The sequence below is a fragment of the Megascapheus bottae genome, chromosome 22 (genome assembly GCF_031878675.1).
Source record: "Megascapheus bottae isolate mThoBot1 chromosome 22, mThoBot2.hap1, whole genome shotgun sequence".
Classification (NCBI taxonomy): Eukaryota; Metazoa; Chordata; class Mammalia; order Rodentia; family Geomyidae; genus Megascapheus; species Megascapheus bottae.
The window spans coordinates 15,775,953-15,795,393 of NC_143530.1; the positions used below are offsets into that span (position 1 = coordinate 15,775,953).

The 19,441-nt window shown below is 39.3% G+C and overlaps 3 protein-coding genes across 3 annotated transcripts; all 3 read right to left on the reverse strand.

The window, feature by feature from the left end:
- Positions 1–238: 238 nt before the first annotated feature.
- Positions 239–1,177, reverse strand: LOC150048061 (olfactory receptor 2B11-like). Its single transcript, XM_090355367.1, has one exon. The coding sequence runs from the start codon at positions 1,175–1,177 to the stop codon at positions 239–241; it is 939 nt and encodes a 312-aa protein (XP_090211493.1).
- Positions 1,178–7,837: 6,660 nt separating this feature from the next.
- LOC150048062 (olfactory receptor 2B11-like) lies at positions 7,838–8,776 on the reverse strand. Its single transcript, XM_090355368.1, has one exon. The coding sequence runs from the start codon at positions 8,774–8,776 to the stop codon at positions 7,838–7,840; it is 939 nt and encodes a 312-aa protein (XP_090211494.1).
- Positions 8,777–15,438: 6,662 nt separating this feature from the next.
- On the reverse strand, positions 15,439–17,331 carry LOC150048063 (olfactory receptor 2B11-like). Its single transcript, XM_090355369.1, has 2 exons — positions 17,245–17,331; positions 15,439–16,396 (listed from the first exon to the last, which is right to left on the reverse strand). Exon 2 carries the CDS (start codon positions 16,381–16,383, stop codon positions 15,439–15,441), a length of 945 nt encoding a protein of 314 aa, XP_090211495.1. The 5' UTR covers positions 16,384–16,396; positions 17,245–17,331.
- Positions 17,332–19,441: the final 2,110 nt, after the last annotated feature.

The following is a 19,441-nucleotide window of genomic DNA, read 5'->3' on the forward strand; positions in this document are numbered from 1 at the left end:
ACTATATCAACTTGAAGCCAAGAAAAGGAAATTGTTTTAATACTTCTTCATAAATGTGTACATAACCTGATGAATATTAGCTGAGTTTGATCCATATCTTAAGTTATTTTAAAGAATGTAAGAAATGGGATATGTGTTTCAAGAATATATAGCATCAGACTTGTAAGACAAGAACAAGTCATTAGAGAGACCCATATAAACCTTATTGAAAAACTATACGATTCGATGTCCACAGTTGTCATTTGGAACTGATGACTCTCCTTCCCAGTCTGCCTAAAGCCCCTTTGACATCCTTATTCCTCAGGGTGTAGATAAAGGGGTTGAGGGTTGGAGTCACCACTCCATAGAAGAGAGCCATGAACTTGGGCTGGTCTCTAGTGATGGAGGAGGGAGGCTGAAGGTACATGCTAATGGCTGGGCCATAAAATAAGAAAACTACAATGAGATGGGAGGAACATGTTCCAAAGGCCTTTTTCCTTCCATCAGAAGATTTCATCTTCAGTATGGCACATCCAATACTAGCATAAGAAGCAAGGATTAAACACAGGGGAATGGCTAGCATAAAAATGCATACCACAGAGAGAATGAGTTCATTAGCCTCTTTTTCACCACAAGCAGCCTTGATCAGAACTGGAATTTCACACAACAAGTGATCCAGGTGCTTGATACCACACAGGGGCAACTGTAATGTGAGAGTGGCTTCTAAGAAAGCATAGGTCAATCCACCCAGCCACACTATGGACACCAGCAGGATGCAGAGGCACTGATTCATGATCAGACTGTAGTGCAGTGGTCTGCAGATGGCCACATAACGGTCAAAAGCCATAAGAGCCAGGAGGACACATTCTGTGCTTCCCATTATGCTGAAGACATAAAGCTGAACCGCACAGCCCATGTAGCTGATGGTCTTCCTAGAGGTCCCCAGGTTGAAGAGCATCTGAGGGACGATGCTGGTGGTGTAGCACATGTCCAGAAAGGAGAGGTTGGTGAGGAAGAAATACATGGGGCTGTGGAGCCGGGGGTCTAACCTGGACACCAGGATGATGGTGATGTTTCCCATCATGGCCATGGGGTATGTGACCAGAAGAATAACGAATAAAGGAAGCTCAAGCCAAGGTCTGTCAGAAAATCCTAGTAGAATGAACTCTATAGGATATGTTTCATTCATTAGTGGCATTATCTTCTAGCTGTAATTCCTAATATAATGGAGACAAAAGCAGAAATATGAGGACTGGTAAAGATACAATTTTCTGGGCCAGAAGTTTGGCCTAGTGATAGAGTGCTTGCCTAGCATGCACGAAAACCAGGGTTTGATTTCTCATTACCACACACTTAGAAAAATGCCAGAAGTAGTGCTGAGGCTCAAGTGGTAGAGCTCTGGCCCTGAGAAAATCCAAGGACAGTGCTTAGGCCCTGAGCTCAAGTGCAGAACTGGAAAAAAAAAATATATATATATATACATATATGTATATATCCATTAATCATGCAATCTAAATCATTTCTTTATATTTCCATATTATTAAGTCCTTATAGTGACTTAGAACTGTGTTGGAATTGTTACCCTTGATTATAAATTACTCTGATCAGGGCCGGAAGTTTGGCCTAGTGGTTAAAGTGCTTGCCTAGCATGCATGAAGACCTGGGTTCGATTCCTCGGTACCACATACATAGAAAAAAAAAAAGCCAGAAGTGGTGCTGAGGCTCAAGTGGTAGAGCTCTAGTCTTGAGAAAGTCCAAGGACAGTGCTCAGGCCCTGAGCTCAAGCCCAGGACTGGCAAAAAAAAAAAAAATTACTCTGATCAAGAAGAGTGTAATTATAATATTAAAGTAATTCCAACTAATCTTAGCCTGATGTGCCCAATATTCCACTATGCTTCTTATAACCATAAGAACATTTAGCATCCAATCCGAAACTACATATTTTAAGAAAACTTCATAATTTAAGAAAATCTTAATATTCATTTTTCAGATGTACCATTCATTCCTAAACCTAATAACTGGAGGGGTTCTAAGGATAAAAACATAATCTCTAAGCTGGGTGTGGTGGCTCACACATGTTATCATAGCTACTCTGGAGGCTGATATCTGAGGATCAAGGTTCAAAGCCAGCCCAGGCACAAAAGGACCTTAGACTCTTATCTCCTCTAAAAAACAGGAAGTCGGGCTTTGCTCAAGGGATAGAGCAATAGCCTTGAGCTGTAGAACTCTTGGACAGCACCCAGGCTGAGTTCAAGCTCTATGACTCACACAAAAAAGACCACAATATCTACCTTAAATGAGGTGTTGGAATATGGAGACTATCCACTTGGGGTTTCACTGAATTGTTGGAATGCTGGTTGAGTGTTCTCCCTTTGTTTACATGACTCTTTTCTTGATGATATATGGAGAGAGATATGTATAGATATACATATATGAAATAGAGGAGGCAATCCAAAAATTCATATGGAACAATAAAAGACAAACAGCAAAAACAATCCTTACCAGAAAGAACAGCGCTGAAAGAATATCAATACCAAATTTCAGACTTTATTACAGAGCTATAGTAATAAAAAGTTTATCACTGACACAAGAATAGGCTAGAGGATCAATGGAATAGAACTGAAGATCTGAAAACTAACCCACAGACCGATAGCCACCTAATCTTCGATAAGGGAGCCCAAATTTTGGCCTAGTGATAGAGTGTTCGCTTAGCGTGCATGAAGACGGGTTCCATGCCTCAATACCACGAACATGGATAAAAGCTGGAAGTGGTTCTGTGGCTCAAGTGGTAGAGCACTAGCCTTGAGGAAAGCCCAATGACAGTGCTCAGGCCCTGAGTTCAAGCCTCAAGACTGGCAAAAAAAAAAAAAGGAAGAAAGAAAGAAAATTTAACTTGTATTCTTATATGTCACCCTGTAACAAAATTAATTCCAAATGAATCAAAGATCTTGAGGTAAAAGCAGATACTCTGAAAACTTCACAAGAAGGAATAGGAGATACACTAGGACTCCTTGGCAAGAGTCAAAACTTTCTTAATAAAGACCCAGAAACACAACAAATTAAAGAAAGTTTGCACAAAGGGAACTGCATTAAACTACAGAGCTTCTGTATGGCAAAGGACATAGCTAGCAAGCTAAATAGAAAGCCAACAAAATGGAGGAAGATCTTCACTATCCATACAACAGACAAAAGCCTCATATCTAAAATATACCTTGAGATAAAAAATTGAACTTCTCTAAAACAAGTCCTCAAAAAAACAATCATCCTATTTAAAAATGGGCTAAAGACTTGAAGAGAGGAAATAAGAATGACGATTACAATCATGAAGAAATAAAATACAAGACTTCCCTGGTCATAAAAGAGATGCAAATCAAAACTGTATTAATTCTTTAATCAAGACAACCTCCATTCTGCCAAACAGAATCATGGGTTTCATAAGATGAGAACCAAACAAAGGAAAAATAACTCACTTCCTGGAAAGATTAAAGTTACACAGAATTAGGTGGATTAAATAATTGTTTTCAGAAAAGCTGTGTTTGGGGATGAATCTGTGTGTTGGTTTCATCAAGTGGCATTTAGCATGAATGATTTCAGTTGGGTTCATCTGATCTGTCATGCACTGTGCAGCAATGAGCAGGAGCTCAAGACTTGACAGCAAAAGTGCCTGACATGTGATTTGTTCTGAAGTATATGTAAGCTTTCTTAGTTTATTCTTAGATCTCTCATCTTTCTCATGTCATTCTCATGATATTTAATTATTGTTAGGTCTTTGAAGCCATGTCTTTTTGTGTCTTCTACTTCATTGAGTTTCTTTTTACCACCACAAAGATTTTTTTTTGCCAGTCCTGGGCTTGAACTCAGGGCCTGAGCACTGTCCTTGGACTTTCTCAAGGCTAGAGCTCTACGGCTTGAGCCTCAGCACCACTTCTGGCTTTTTTCTACGTATGTGGTACCGAGGAATCGAACCTGGGTCGTCGTGCATGCTAGGCAAGCACTCTACCACTAGGCAAAACTCCCCGTCCCACCACACGAAGATTTATTAATTCATAGTTATTAAAAGGCACTTTGTGGGGCCAGGAGTTTGGCCTACTGATAGAGTGCTTGCCTAACATGCACGAAGACACAAGTTCTATTCCTCGGCACCACATACATAGAAAAAAGCCAGAAGTGGTGCTGTGGCTCAAGTGGTAGAGTTCTAGCCTTGAGAAAGTCCAAGTACAGTACTCAGGCCCATGAGTTCGTGGCCCAGGACTGGGGAAAAAAAAAGGCACTTTAGTAAGTGCCCAATTCTTCCTTTTATACATCAGTACTATCAGTTGCATGTTTATTACAATAAATATTACTCATAATTCTTTTTTTTTTTGCCAGTCCTGGGCTTGAGTTCAGGGCCTGAGCCCTGTCCTTGGACTTCCTCGAGGTTAGAGCTCTACCACTTGAGCCTCAGCACCACCTCCAGCTTTTTTCCTATGTACGTGGTACCGAGGAATTGAACCCGAGTCTTCGTGCATGCTAGGCAAGCACTCTACCACTAGCCCAAACTCCCGGACCTCATAATTCATCTTTATCACAGTATTGAATGTGTATGTTCAGGCCCTTTTAATTTTATCTATAGTAAAATTCTTATATATAAAAGAATAACTATATTATTTTTATCTAACATGAAGACAACTAGATAAAACAGCTAGATAAAAATAAGATAAAATATGAACATGTTAGCCCATGACATTTTGTCAACATATTTAGAAAGTATTCCACATGATTGATGAAGGTTAATTTCTGCATTCAGGTATTTCACATCTGTCAGATATTGTGTTGAATGAAATGTACACATCTCTAAGATTGGCCTAAAACGTAAGAGACAGAATAATTACAAAGAAATTCATTTTTCATAAGGCACCTCACTAGGTATATCCAAAGCTTTAAAAAAGGTTTTCAGAAAAGGAAGATTTTCTACTTTTTTCTACTTATAGGCATTAGGCACAATAATTTGTGCACATTCCTACCTTCCCAGAGAATGTATGACTTTGAAAATAACTGTTGTATTCCTTACCTTATTTTGATATAGTTCAATAAAAAGGAATTATGAAGGATTTTTTTGGAATTTTTCAAACTCATAGAGAAGAATAGAGAAATGGTAGTCTATAGACAATTATTCAAGAATTGTCTTCAAAATTACTAATATTTCAGTTAACAAAGGGTATTATTACAAAAGAAAAAAGGCATGAATTAAGAAGACAGTCATAGAAAAATGCCACAAACAGCTAGCTCGGAGGCCTGCTCTTTGTATGCTCTTCCTGGGACCTCTTGGGCATTGTTTTACACAGGCCACTCATTTATTCTCCCACATGATTTAGCAGAGACGGTTCCTTAAGATAGTTCTTGATGGAAATTCTCCTACTGTGCAACTAGCTACCAGCTTCACACCGTGTAGTCACAATTGTCCTCTGATTTTAGATGTGTTCCAAAGTAAATTTTAGACTTCGAACACTGGAAACTGTACATTATAAGCATTATTTGTTTCTTTGAAATAGTGAGGGGAAGGGGAAAAACGAGATGATTGGGAGGGGGAGGAGGAAGGAAAGTGGGAGAAAACATAGGAAGGGGTATCAATGTTCAAGAAGTAATGTACCCATTATGTGATGAATGTCACCGTAACTCCTCTGTGCATCACACCAACAAGAAATTACAATAAAAAAGGTTATGGGCCTGGGAGTTTGGCCTAGTGGTAGAGTGCTCACCTAGCATGCACAAAGACCTGGGTTCAATTCCTTGGTACGACATGCATAGAAAAAAGCTGGAAGTGGTGCTGTGTTAGAACACTAGCCTTAAGGAAAGCCAAAGGACAGTGCTCAGGCCCTGAGTTCAGTCCCCAGAACAGGCAAAAAAAAAAAAAAGACTGTGAAACATCAGTGAAAAACTGAGGAAGATGCAAATAAATAGAAAGATGTCCCATGTTCACTGATAGGAAAAATTAATATTTTTCAGTTGTCCAGGCTACTCTAAATGATCCAGAGATGCAATGCAATCAATATTTTAAAAATCCAATGTTATTCTGTTCCATGGAAATGTAACAAATAATCCTAAAATTTTTTCATATGCTTTTTATTGTAATTAATACAAGAGTTACATTATAGTCACCAGATAAAAGGTGCATTACTTCACATACATTAATACCCTTTCTCATGTCCTGGTCCCCATTTCTCCCCCACCATACCCCAGCCGCTCATCTTGTTTCCCTCCCTTCCCTATCAAATATTATAACAATATGAGATAACCAAGGGACAGCAAAAGAGATGAGAGCTAACAGTACCTTAAAGACAACAATCACTCATTATATGGCTTTTGTTTCTATATCCTGGAGATCCTTTCATTTAGCATCATTCTATATGGCCTTAAGTATCTAGGTTTTGTTCCATTGTAAATCTCTGCTAGGAGAGTACAACGTTTCTACTGATTAGGACAAATGAGGGAAATCATGGAGCCTATGTTCCTTTGAGTCTGGCTTACTTCACTTAATATGTCTTTTTCTAAGTCTTTCCATTTCCTTACAAATGGGGCGATGTCATTCTTTCTGACAGCAGCATAGAATTCCATTGTGTATAAATACCACATCTTGTTGATCCACTCATCAACTAAGGGGCATCTGGGTTGCTTCCATATCTTTGCTATGGTAAATAGTGCTGCAATGAACATCGTTGTGCTAGTGGATTTAGTATGTCCTTCTTTCTAGCTGATTGGGTAAATGCCAAGTAGTGGAACTGCTGGGTCATAGGGGACTTCTGTTTAGTCTTTTGAGGAATTGCCATACTTCTTTCCATAGTGCTGACACGTCATTTTTACGTGTGTCATTTCTTACGCATGTGCCTTTTTGGCATGTATTTTTGTGGACATGCATGTCAGAAATGACACATGTGCCAGTGATACTAACATGCATGTCAAGTCTGGCACTTGTGTCATTTCTGACACACATGTCTTCTCTGGCTCATGTGTTATTCATATCTGCTCATGTTATTCCTATCTGCTCAGGAGTCTGAAATCTGAGGATTATTGTTCAAAATCAGCCTATTCACTAAATCCAAAGTCTGTGAGACCCTTATCTCTGATTAACCACCAGAAAACCGGAAGTGACATGCTGTGGCTCAAGCGGTATGGTGGAGGCCTTGACCTGAAGGGCTCAAGTGCTCTGTTGAGTAGCAACTCCTTTGTACAATTACTTAACCAAAAAAATTTAAAAGGAATCTTATTGAAAGTTGTCTGAACCTAGTGCATTATTCTGTTGATTATAACATGAATGATAAATGATTAAAGTAAAAATACAAAACACCACAAACTTACATGTTAATTTTTAGAAAGTCTTCTGAAAAAAGGAAAAACTTTCATGTGGACTGAGGTTAGTAAGCTTACAAAATTCAATACACTTTAATAGCATAATAGCAAAGAACACATTGCAAAGAATGTTCAAAGCACCAAGCTCTTCCACTGAGATTTGAATCAACTCATCAAAGCATTCAGTATAGGAATGCCATTGGTGAATGGTTGCTACACTATTTTTACAAGGAATAGACAAATCTAATGAACTTATTTTTTATAGAGCCAATGTTCAAGCTCCTTAACACTGTTACTATATCAACTTGAAGCCAAGAAAAGGAAATTGTTTTAATACTTCTTCATAAATGTGTACATAACCTGATGAATATTAGCTGAGTTTGATCCATATCCTAAGTTATTTTAAAGAATGTAAGAAATGGGATATGTGTTTCAAGAATATATAGCATCAGACTTGTAAGACAAGAACAAGTCATTAGAGAGACCCATATAAACCTTATTGAAAAACTATACGATTCGATGTCCACAGTTGTCATTTGGAACTGATGACTCTCCTTCCCAGTCTGCCTAAAGCCCCTTTGACATCCTTATTCCTCAGGGTGTAGATAAAGGGGTTGAGGGTTGGAGTCACCACTCCATAGAAGAGAGCCATGAACTTGGGCTGGTCTCTAGTGATGGAGGAGGGAGGCTGAAGGTACATGCTAATGGCTGGGCCATAAAATAAGAAAACTACAATGAGATGGGAGGAACATGTTCCAAAGGCCTTTTTCCTTCCATCAGAAGATTTCATCTTCAGTATGGCACATCCAATACTAGCATAAGAAGCAAGGACTAAACACAGGGGAAGGGCTAACATAAAAATACATACCACAGAGAGAATGAGTTCATTAGCCTCTTTTTCACCACAAGCAGCCTTGATCAGAACTGGAATTTCACACAACAAGTGATCCAGGTGCTTGATACCACACAGGGGCAACTGTAATGTGAGAGTGGCTTCTAAGAAAGCATAGGTCAATCCACCCAGCCACACTATGGACACCAGCAGGATGCAGAGGCGCTGATTCATGATCAGACTGTAGTGCAGTGGTCTGCAGATGGCCACATAACGGTCAAAAGCCATAAGAGCCAGGAGGACACATTCTGTGCTTCCCATTATGCTGAAGACATAAAGCTGAACCGCACAGCCCATGTAGCTGATGGTCTTCCTAGAGGTCCCCAGGTTGAAGAGCATCTGAGGGACGATGCTGGTGGTGTAGCACATGTCCAGAAAGGAGAGGTTGGTGAGGAAGAAATACATGGGGCTGTGGAGCCGGGGGTCTAACCTGGACACCAGGATGATGGTGATGTTTCCCATCATGGCCATGGGGTATGTGACCAGAAGAATAACGAATAAAGGAAGCTCAAGCCAAGGTCTGTCAGAAAATCCTAGTAGAATGAACTCTATAGGATATGTTTCATTCATTAGTGGCATTATCTTCTAGCTGTAATTCCTAATATAATGGAGACAAAAGCAGAAATATGAGGACTGGTAAAGATACAATTTTCTGGGCCAGAAGTTTGGCCTAGTGATAGAGTGCTTGCCTAGCATGCACGAAAACCAGGGTTTGATTTCTCATTACCACACACTTAGAAAAATGCCAGAAGTAGTGCTGAGGCTCAAGTGGTAGAGCTCTGGCCCTGAGAAAATCCAAGGACAGTGCTTAGGCCCTGAGCTCAAGTGCAGAACTGGAAAAAAAAAATATATATATATATACATATATGTATATATCCATTAATCATGCAATCTAAATCATTTCTTTATATTTCCATATTATTAAGTCCTTATAGTGACTTAGAACTGTGTTGGAATTGTTACCCTTGATTATAAATTACTCTGATCAGGGCCGGAAGTTTGGCCTAGTGGTTAAAGTGCTTGCCTAGCATGCATGAAGACCTGGGTTCGATTCCTCGGTACCACATACATAGAAAAAAAAAAAGCCAGAAGTGGTGCTGAGGCTCAAGTGGTAGAGCTCTAGTCTTGAGAAAGTCCAAGGACAGTGCTCAGGCCCTGAGCTCAAGCCCAGGACTGGCAAAAAAAAAAAAAAATTACTCTGATCAAGAAGAGTGTAATTATAATATTAAAGTAATTCCAACTAATCTTAGCCTGATGTGCCCAATATTCCACTATGCTTCTTATAACCATAAGAACATTTAGCATCCAATCCGAAACTACATATTTTAAGAAAACTTCATAATTTAAGAAAATCTTAATATTCATTTTTCAGATGTACCATTCATTCCTAAACCTAATAACTGGAGGGGTTCTAAGGATAAAAACATAATCTCTAAGCTGGGTGTGGTGGCTCACACATGTTATCATAGCTACTCTGGAGGCTGATATCTGAGGATCAAGGTTCAAAGCCAGCCCAGGCACAAAAGGACCTTAGACTCTTATCTCCTCTAAAAAACAGGAAGTCGGGCTTTGCTCAAGGGATAGAGCAATAGCCTTGAGCTGTAGAACTCTTGGACAGCACCCAGGCTGAGTTCAAGCTCTATGACTCACACAAAAAAGACCACAATATCTACCTTAAATGAGGTGTTGGAATATGGAGACTATCCACTTGGGGTTTCACTGAATTGTTGGAATGCTGGTTGAGTGTTCTCCCTTTGTTTACATGACTCTTTTCTTGATGATATATGGAGAGAGATATGTATAGATATACATATATGAAATAGAGGAGGCAATCCAAAAATTCATATGGAACAATAAAAGACAAACAGCAAAAACAATCCTTACCAGAAAGAACAGCGCTGAAAGAATATCAATACCAAATTTCAGACTTTATTACAGAGCTATAGTAATAAAAAGTTTATCACTGACACAAGAATAGGCTAGAGGATCAATGGAATAGAACTGAAGATCTGAAAACTAACCCACAGACCGATAGCCACCTAATCTTCGATAAGGGAGCCCAAATTTTGGCCTAGTGATAGAGTGTTCGCTTAGCGTGCATGAAGACGGGTTCCATGCCTCAATACCACGAACATGGATAAAAGCTGGAAGTGGTTCTGTGGCTCAAGTGGTAGAGCACTAGCCTTGAGGAAAGCCCAATGACAGTGCTCAGGCCCTGAGTTCAAGCCTCAAGACTGGCAAAAAAAAAAAAAAGGAAGAAAGAAAGAAAATTTAACTTGTATTCTTATATGTCACCCTGTAACAAAATTAATTCCAAATGAATCAAAGATCTTGAGGTAAAAGCAGATACTCTGAAAACTTCACAAGAAGGAATAGGAGATACACTAGGACTCCTTGGCAAGAGTCAAAACTTTCTTAATAAAGACCCAGAAACACAACAAATTAAAGAAAGTTTGCACAAAGGGAACTGCATTAAACTACAGAGCTTCTGTATGGCAAAGGACATAGCTAGCAAGCTAAATAGAAAGCCAACAAAATGGAGGAAGATCTTCACTATCCATACAACAGACAAAAGCCTCATATCTAAAATATACCTTGAGATAAAAAATTGAACTTCTCTAAAACAAGTCCTCAAAAAAACAATCATCCTATTTAAAAATGGGCTAAAGACTTGAAGAGAGGAAATAAGAATGACGATTACAATCATGAAGAAATAAAATACAAGACTTCCCTGGTCATAAAAGAGATGCAAATCAAAACTGTATTAATTCTTTAATCAAGACAACCTCCATTCTGCCAAACAGAATCATGGGTTTCATAAGATGAGAACCAAACAAAGGAAAAATAACTCACTTCCTGGAAAGATTAAAGTTACACAGAATTAGGTGGATTAAATAATTGTTTTCAGAAAAGCTGTGTTTGGGGATGAATCTGTGTGTTGGTTTCATCAAGTGGCATTTAGCATGAATGATTTCAGTTGGGTTCATCTGATCTGTCATGCACTGTGCAGCAATGAGCAGGAGCTCAAGACTTGACAGCAAAAGTGCCTGACATGTGATTTGTTCTGAAGTATATGTAAGCTTTCTTAGTTTATTCTTAGATCTCTCATCTTTCTCATGTCATTCTCATGATATTTAATTATTGTTAGGTCTTTGAAGCCATGTCTTTTTGTGTCTTCTACTTCATTGAGTTTCTTTTTACCACCACAAAGATTTTTTTTTGCCAGTCCTGGGCTTGAACTCAGGGCCTGAGCACTGTCCTTGGACTTTCTCAAGGCTAGAGCTCTACGGCTTGAGCCTCAGCACCACTTCTGGCTTTTTTCTACGTATGTGGTACCGAGGAATCGAACCTGGGTCGTCGTGCATGCTAGGCAAGCACTCTACCACTAGGCAAAACTCCCCGTCCCACCACACGAAGATTTATTAATTCATAGTTATTAAAAGGCACTTTGTGGGGCCAGGAGTTTGGCCTACTGATAGAGTGCTTGCCTAACATGCACGAAGACACAAGTTCTATTCCTCGGCACCACATACATAGAAAAAAGCCAGAAGTGGTGCTGTGGCTCAAGTGGTAGAGTTCTAGCCTTGAGAAAGTCCAAGTACAGTACTCAGGCCCATGAGTTCGTGGCCCAGGACTGGGGAAAAAAAAAGGCACTTTAGTAAGTGCCCAATTCTTCCTTTTATACATCAGTACTATCAGTTGCATGTTTATTACAATAAATATTACTCATAATTCTTTTTTTTTTTGCCAGTCCTGGGCTTGAGTTCAGGGCCTGAGCCCTGTCCTTGGACTTCCTCGAGGTTAGAGCTCTACCACTTGAGCCTCAGCACCACCTCCAGCTTTTTTCCTATGTACGTGGTACCGAGGAATTGAACCCGAGTCTTCGTGCATGCTAGGCAAGCACTCTACCACTAGCCCAAACTCCCGGACCTCATAATTCATCTTTATCACAGTATTGAATGTGTATGTTCAGGCCCTTTTAATTTTATCTATAGTAAAATTCTTATATATAAAAGAATAACTATATTATTTTTATCTAACATGAAGACAACTAGATAAAACAGCTAGATAAAAATAAGATAAAATATGAACATGTTAGCCCATGACATTTTGTCAACATATTTAGAAAGTATTCCACATGATTGATGAAGGTTAATTTCTGCATTCAGGTATTTCACATCTGTCAGATATTGTGTTGAATGAAATGTACACATCTCTAAGATTGGCCTAAAACGTAAGAGACAGAATAATTACAAAGAAATTCATTTTTCATAAGGCACCTCACTAGGTATATCCAAAGCTTTAAAAAAGGTTTTCAGAAAAGGAAGATTTTCTACTTTTTTCTACTTATAGGCATTAGGCACAATAATTTGTGCACATTCCTACCTTCCCAGAGAATGTATGACTTTGAAAATAACTGTTGTATTCCTTACCTTATTTTGATATAGTTCAATAAAAAGGAATTATGAAGGATTTTTTTGGAATTTTTCAAACTCATAGAGAAGAATAGAGAAATGGTAGTCTATAGACAATTATTCAAGAATTGTCTTCAAAATTACTAATATTTCAGTTAACAAAGGGTATTATTACAAAAGAAAAAAGGCATGAATTAAGAAGACAGTCATAGAAAAATGCCACAAACAGCTAGCTCGGAGGCCTGCTCTTTGTATGCTCTTCCTGGGACCTCTTGGGCATTGTTTTACACAGGCCACTCATTTATTCTCCCACATGATTTAGCAGAGACGGTTCCTTAAGATAGTTCTTGATGGAAATTCTCCTACTGTGCAACTAGCTACCAGCTTCACACCGTGTAGTCACAATTGTCCTCTGATTTTAGATGTGTTCCAAAGTAAATTTTAGACTTCGAACACTGGAAACTGTACATTATAAGCATTATTTGTTTCTTTGAAATAGTGAGGGGAAGGGGAAAAACGAGATGATTGGGAGGGGGAGGAGGAAGGAAAGTGGGAGAAAACATAGGAAGGGGTATCAATGTTCAAGAAGTAATGTACCCATTATGTGATGAATGTCACCGTAACTCCTCTGTGCATCACACCAACAAGAAATTACAATAAAAAAGGTTATGGGCCTGGGAGTTTGGCCTAGTGGTAGAGTGCTCACCTAGCATGCACAAAGACCTGGGTTCAATTCCTTGGTACGACATGCATAGAAAAAAGCTGGAAGTGGTGCTGTGTTAGAACACTAGCCTTAAGGAAAGCCAAAGGACAGTGCTCAGGCCCTGAGTTCAGTCCCCAGAACAGGCAAAAAAAAAAAAAAGACTGTGAAACATCAGTGAAAAACTGAGGAAGATGCAAATAAATAGAAAGATGTCCCATGTTCACTGATAGGAAAAATTAATATTTTTCAGTTGTCCAGGCTACTCTAAATGATCCAGAGATGCAATGCAATCAATATTTTAAAAATCCAATGTTATTCTGTTCCATGGAAATGTAACAAATAATCCTAAAATTTTTTCATATGCTTTTTATTGTAATTAATACAAGAGTTACATTATAGTCACCAGATAAAAGGTGCATTACTTCACATACATTAATACCCTTTCTCATGTCCTGGTCCCCATTTCTCCCCCACCATACCCCAGCCGCTCATCTTGTTTCCCTCCCTTCCCTATCAAATATTATAACAATATGAGATAACCAAGGGACAGCAAAAGAGATGAGAGCTAACAGTACCTTAAAGACAACAATCACTCATTATATGGCTTTTGTTTCTATATCCTGGAGATCCTTTCATTTAGCATCATTCTATATGGCCTTAAGTATCTAGGTTTTGTTCCATTGTAAATCTCTGCTAGGAGAGTACAACGTTTCTACTGATTAGGACAAATGAGGGAAATCATGGAGCCTATGTTCCTTTGAGTCTGGCTTACTTCACTTAATATGTCTTTTTCTAAGTCTTTCCATTTCCTTACAAATGGGGCGATGTCATTCTTTCTGACAGCAGCATAGAATTCCATTGTGTATAAATACCACATCTTGTTGATCCACTCATCAACTAAGGGGCATCTGGGTTGCTTCCATATCTTTGCTATGGTAAATAGTGCTGCAATGAACATCGTTGTGCTAGTGGATTTAGTATGTCCTTCTTTCTAGCTGATTGGGTAAATGCCAAGTAGTGGAACTGCTGGGTCATAGGGGACTTCTGTTTAGTCTTTTGAGGAATTGCCATACTTCTTTCCATAGTGCTGACACGTCATTTTTACGTGTGTCATTTCTTACGCATGTGCCTTTTTGGCATGTATTTTTGTGGACATGCATGTCAGAAATGACACATGTGCCAGTGATACTAACATGCATGTCAAGTCTGGCACTTGTGTCATTTCTGACACACATGTCTTCTCTGGCTCATGTGTTATTCATATCTGCTCATGTTATTCCTATCTGCTCAGGAGTCTGAAATCTGAGGATTATTGTTCAAAATCAGCCTATTCACTAAATCCAAAGTCTGTGAGACCCTTATCTCTGATTAACCACCAGAAAACCGGAAGTGACATGCTGTGGCTCAAGCGGTATGGTGGAGGCCTTGACCTGAAGGGCTCAAGTGCTCTGTTGAGTAGCAACTCCTTTGTACAATTACTTAACCAAAAAAATTTAAAAGGAATCTTATTGAAAGTTGTCTGAACCTAGTGCATTATTCTGTTGATTATAACATGAATGATAAATGATTAAAGTAAAAATACAAAACACCACAAACTTACATGTTAATTTTTAGAAAGTCTTCTGAAAAAAGGAAAAACTTTCATGTGGACTGAGGTTAGTAAGCTTACAAAATTCAATACACTTTAATAGCATAATAGCAAAGAACACATTGCAAAGAATGTTCAAAGCACCAAGCTCTTCCACTGAGATTTGAATCAACTCATCAAAGCATTCAGTATAGGAATGCCATTGGTGAATGGTTGCTACACTATTTTTACAAGGAATAGACAAATCTAATGAACTTATTTTTTATAGAGCCAATGTTCAAGCTCCTTAACACTGTTACTATATCAACTTGAAGCCAAGAAAAGGAAATTGTTTTAATACTTCTTCATAAATGTGTACATAACCTGATGAATATTAGCTGAGTTTGATCCATATCCTAAGTTATTTTAAAGAATGTAAGAAATGGGATATGTGTTTCAAGAATATATAGCATCAGACTTGTAAGACAAGAACAAGTCATTAGAGAGACCCATATAAACCTTATTGAAAAACTATACGATTCGATGTCCACAGTTGTCATTTGGAACTGATGACTCTCCTTCCCAGTCTGCCTAAAGCCCCTTTGACATCCTTATTCCTCAGGGTGTAGATAAAGGGGTTGAGGGTTGGAGTCACCACTCCATAGAAGAGAGCCATGAACTTGGGCTGGTCTCTAGTGATGGAGGAGGGAGGCTGAAGGTACATGCTAATGGCTGGGCCATAAAATAAGAAAACTACAATGAGATGGGAGGAACATGTTCCAAAGGCCTTTTTCCTTCCATCAGAAGATTTCATCTTCAGTATGGCACATCCAATACTAGCATAAGAAGCAAGGACTAAACATAGGGGAAGGGCTAACATAAAAATACATACCACAGAGAGAATGAGTTCATTAGCCTCTTTTTCACCACAAGCAGCCTTGATCAGAACTGGAATTTCACACAACAAGTGATCCAGGTGCTTGATACCACACAGGGGCAACTGTAATGTGAGAGTGGCTTCTAAGAAAGCATAGGTCAATCCACCCAGCCACACTATGGACACCAGCAGGATGCAGAGGCGCTGATTCATGATCAGACTGTAGTGCAGTGGTCTGCAGATGGCCACATAACGGTCAAAAGCCATAAGAGCCAGGAGGACACATTCTGTGCTTCCCATTATGCTGAAGACATAAAGCTGAACCGCACAGCCCATGTAGCTGATGGTCTTCCTAGAGGTCCCCAGGTTGAAGAGCATCTGAGGGACGATGCTGGTGGTGTAGCACATGTCCAGAAAGGAGAGGTTGGTGAGGAAGAAATACATGGGGCTGTGGAGCCGGGGGTCTAACCTGGACACCAGGATGATGGTGATGTTTCCCATCATGGCCAAGGGGTATGTGACCAGAAGAACAATGAAGAGAGGAAGCTCCAGCCAAGGTCTGTCAGCAAATCCTAGTAGAATGAACTCTGCAGGATATGTTTCATTCATTAGTGGCATTCTCATCTATCTGTATTGCCTAATGTAATGGAGACAAAAGCAGAAATATGAGGACTGGTCAAAATAAAATTATCTGAGCCAGAAATTTGGCCTAGGGATAGAATGCTTGCCTAGCATACAAGAAGACCAAAGTTTGATGTTTTGTTACCACACTTAGATAAAAGCTGGAAGTGGTGCTCAGGCTCAAGTGGTAGAGCTCTGGCCCTGAGAAAATCCAAGGACAGTGCTCAGGCCCTGAGTTCAAGCCCCAGGACTGGCAAAATATATATATATATGTATATATATAAACACCATGCAATCTAAATCATTTCTTTATATTTCCATATTATTAAGTCCTTATAGTGACTCAGAACTGTGTTGGAAATGTTGCCCTTGATTATAAATTACTCTGATCAAGAAGTGTGTAATTATAATATTAAAGTAATTCCAACTAATCTTTTCTTCGTCTGTTGTGCCCAATATTCCACTAAGTTTCTTATAACCATAAGTATATTTAATAACACCTAATCCCAAACTTCATAATTTATGAAAACCTTAGTATACATTTTTTAAGAGAAACCATTCATTCCTCTACCTTTCTAATGACTGGAGGGGTTCTAAGGATAAAGGCACAATCTCTAAGCTGGATGTGTTGGCTCATGCCTGTAATCCTAGCTACTCAGGAGGCTGAGATCTGTGGATCAAGGTTCAAAGCCAGCCCAGGCACAAAAGAACCTCAGATTCTTATCTCCGATTAACCTCTAGAAAATGGAAAGTGGGGCTTGGCTCAAAGATAGGGCGGTAGCCTTGAGCTGAATAGCTCAGAGACAGCACCCAGGCCTAGTTTAAGCCCCATGACCCACAAAAAAAAGAAATCGTAACCTCTACCTTAAATGAGCTGATGAAATATGGAGACTATCCACTTGGGGTTTCACTAAAATATAGGAATGCCTGCTGAGTATTGTCCCTTTGTTTACATGACAGTTTTCATGAGCACAAGAAATCTAGGATCTTATCTTTGCCAAATTTCTTTCCATATGAAAATTTTTTGTCATAGATGAGAGATCTAACTGTTACTAAATGAACACATCAGAGTCTTTAAACAATAATTAAAGAATTCAATTATTTAAACAATTTTATACATGACAATATACCCACATTTTGACATTTTTGATCAAACACCATCCTGAAATATTTTGGAGAATTTTTACAATGAATTGTAGTCACCTCTGAATTGTTAATTAGAGCTTGCTCTCATGATATTATTCAGCCTTGTATTCCTGCTCTAGTAAAATAATTTTGAACTTATTACTAGAAATGCATTATTTTGTGCACAAATGAAAAGAAAAAGAAAAACAAAGCAATTGTTTTATGTTGTACTGATCACCTTGACAGAGCAAGGCTGAAATCAGAAAAGCAACTCTTTTTGCAATAGCCTCAAAAAAAAAAATACTTACAGGGCCAGGAGTTTGGCCTAGTGGTAGGGTGCTTGCCTAGCATGCATGAACACCTGGGTTCGATTCCTCTGTACCACATACGTAGAAAAGAAGACCTGGAAGTGGTGCTGAGGTTCAAGTGGTAGAGCTCTAGCACTGAGAAAGTCCAAGGACAGTGCTCAGGCCCTGAGCTCAAGCCCAGGACTGGCAAAAAAATAAAATACTTGCAAATTAACTTAACCAAAGAAGTAAAGGTTCTCTATGATGAAAACCTTAAAAACCCGAAAAAGGAAATTAAAGCAGATCTAAGGAAATGAAATAACCTTCCAAGATCCTGAATTGAGAGGCTTAAATCATGAAAATGGCAATCCTGACAAAGGCATTCAGTGCAATACCCATCAATATCCCAACATCATTCTTTAATGAAATAGAGGAGGCAATCCAAAAATTCATATGGAACAATAAAAGACAAACAGCAAAAACAATCCTTACCAGAAAGAACAGCACTGAAAGAATATCAATACCAAATTTCAGACTTTATTACAGAGCTATAGTAATAAAAAGTTTATCACTGACACAAGAATAGGCTAGAGAATCAATGGAATAGAACTGAAGATCTGAAAACTAACCCACAGACCGATAGCCACCTAATCTTCGATAAGGGAGCCCAAATTTTGGCCTAGTGATAGAGTGTTCGCTTAGCGTGCATGAAGACGGGTTGGATGCCTCAATACCACGAACATGGATAAAAGCTGGAAGTGGTGCTGTGGCTCAAGTGGTAGAGCACTAGCCTTGAGGAAAGCCCAATGACAGTGCTCAGGCCCTGAGTTCAAGCCTCAAGACTGGCAAAAAAAAAAAAGGAAGAAAGAAAGAAAATTAAACTTGTATTCTTATATGTCACCCTGTAACAAAATTAATTCCAAATGAATCAAAGATCTTGAGGTAAAAGCAGATACTCTGAAAACTTTACAAGAAGGAATAGGAGATACACTAGGACTCCTTGGCAAGAGTCAAAACTTTTTTAATAAAGACCCAGAAACACAACAAATTAAAGAGAGTTTGCACAAAGGGAACTGCATTAAACTGCAGCGCTTCTGTATGGCAAGCTAGCAAGTTAAATAGAAAGTCAAAAAAAAATGGAAGAATACACTTCCGGCGCGGCCGTGCAAGACTCACGGGTTGGTGCGGGGAAGAAACTGAAAAGGGCGAAGAAGAAGAAGAAGAAGAAGAAGAAGAAGAAGAAGAAGAAGAAGAAGAAGAAGGAGGAGGAGGAGGAGGAGGAGGAGGAGGAGGAGGAGGAGGAGGAGGAGGAGGAGGAGGAGGAGGAGGAGGAGGAGGAGGAGGAGGAGGAGGAGGAGGAGGAGGAGGAGGAGGAGGAGGAGGAGGAGGAGGAGAAGGAGAAGGAGAAGGAGAAAAGAAGAAGAAGGAGAAGGAGAAGGAGAAGGAGAAGGAGAAGGAGAAGGAGAAGGAGAAAAGAAGAAGAAGAAGAAGAAGAAGAAGAAGAAGAAGAAGAAGAAGAAGAAGAAGAAGAAGAAGAAGAAGAAGAAGAAGGAGGAGGAGGAGGAGGAGGAGGAGGAGGAGGAGGAGGAGGAGGAGGAGGAGGAGGAGGAGGAGGAGGAGGAGGAGGAGGAGGAGGAGGAGGAGGAGGA

Excerpts from the sequence above, each read along its gene's own strand:
- LOC150048062 (XM_090355368.1), bottom strand. The coding sequence starts at position 8,776 with ATGCCACTAATGAATGAAACATATCCTATAGAGTTCATTCTACTAGGA.
- LOC150048061 (XM_090355367.1), bottom strand. The coding sequence starts at position 1,177 with ATGCCACTAATGAATGAAACATATCCTATAGAGTTCATTCTACTAGGA.
- LOC150048063 (XM_090355369.1), bottom strand. The coding sequence starts at position 16,383 with ATGAGAATGCCACTAATGAATGAAACATATCCTGCAGAGTTCATTCTA.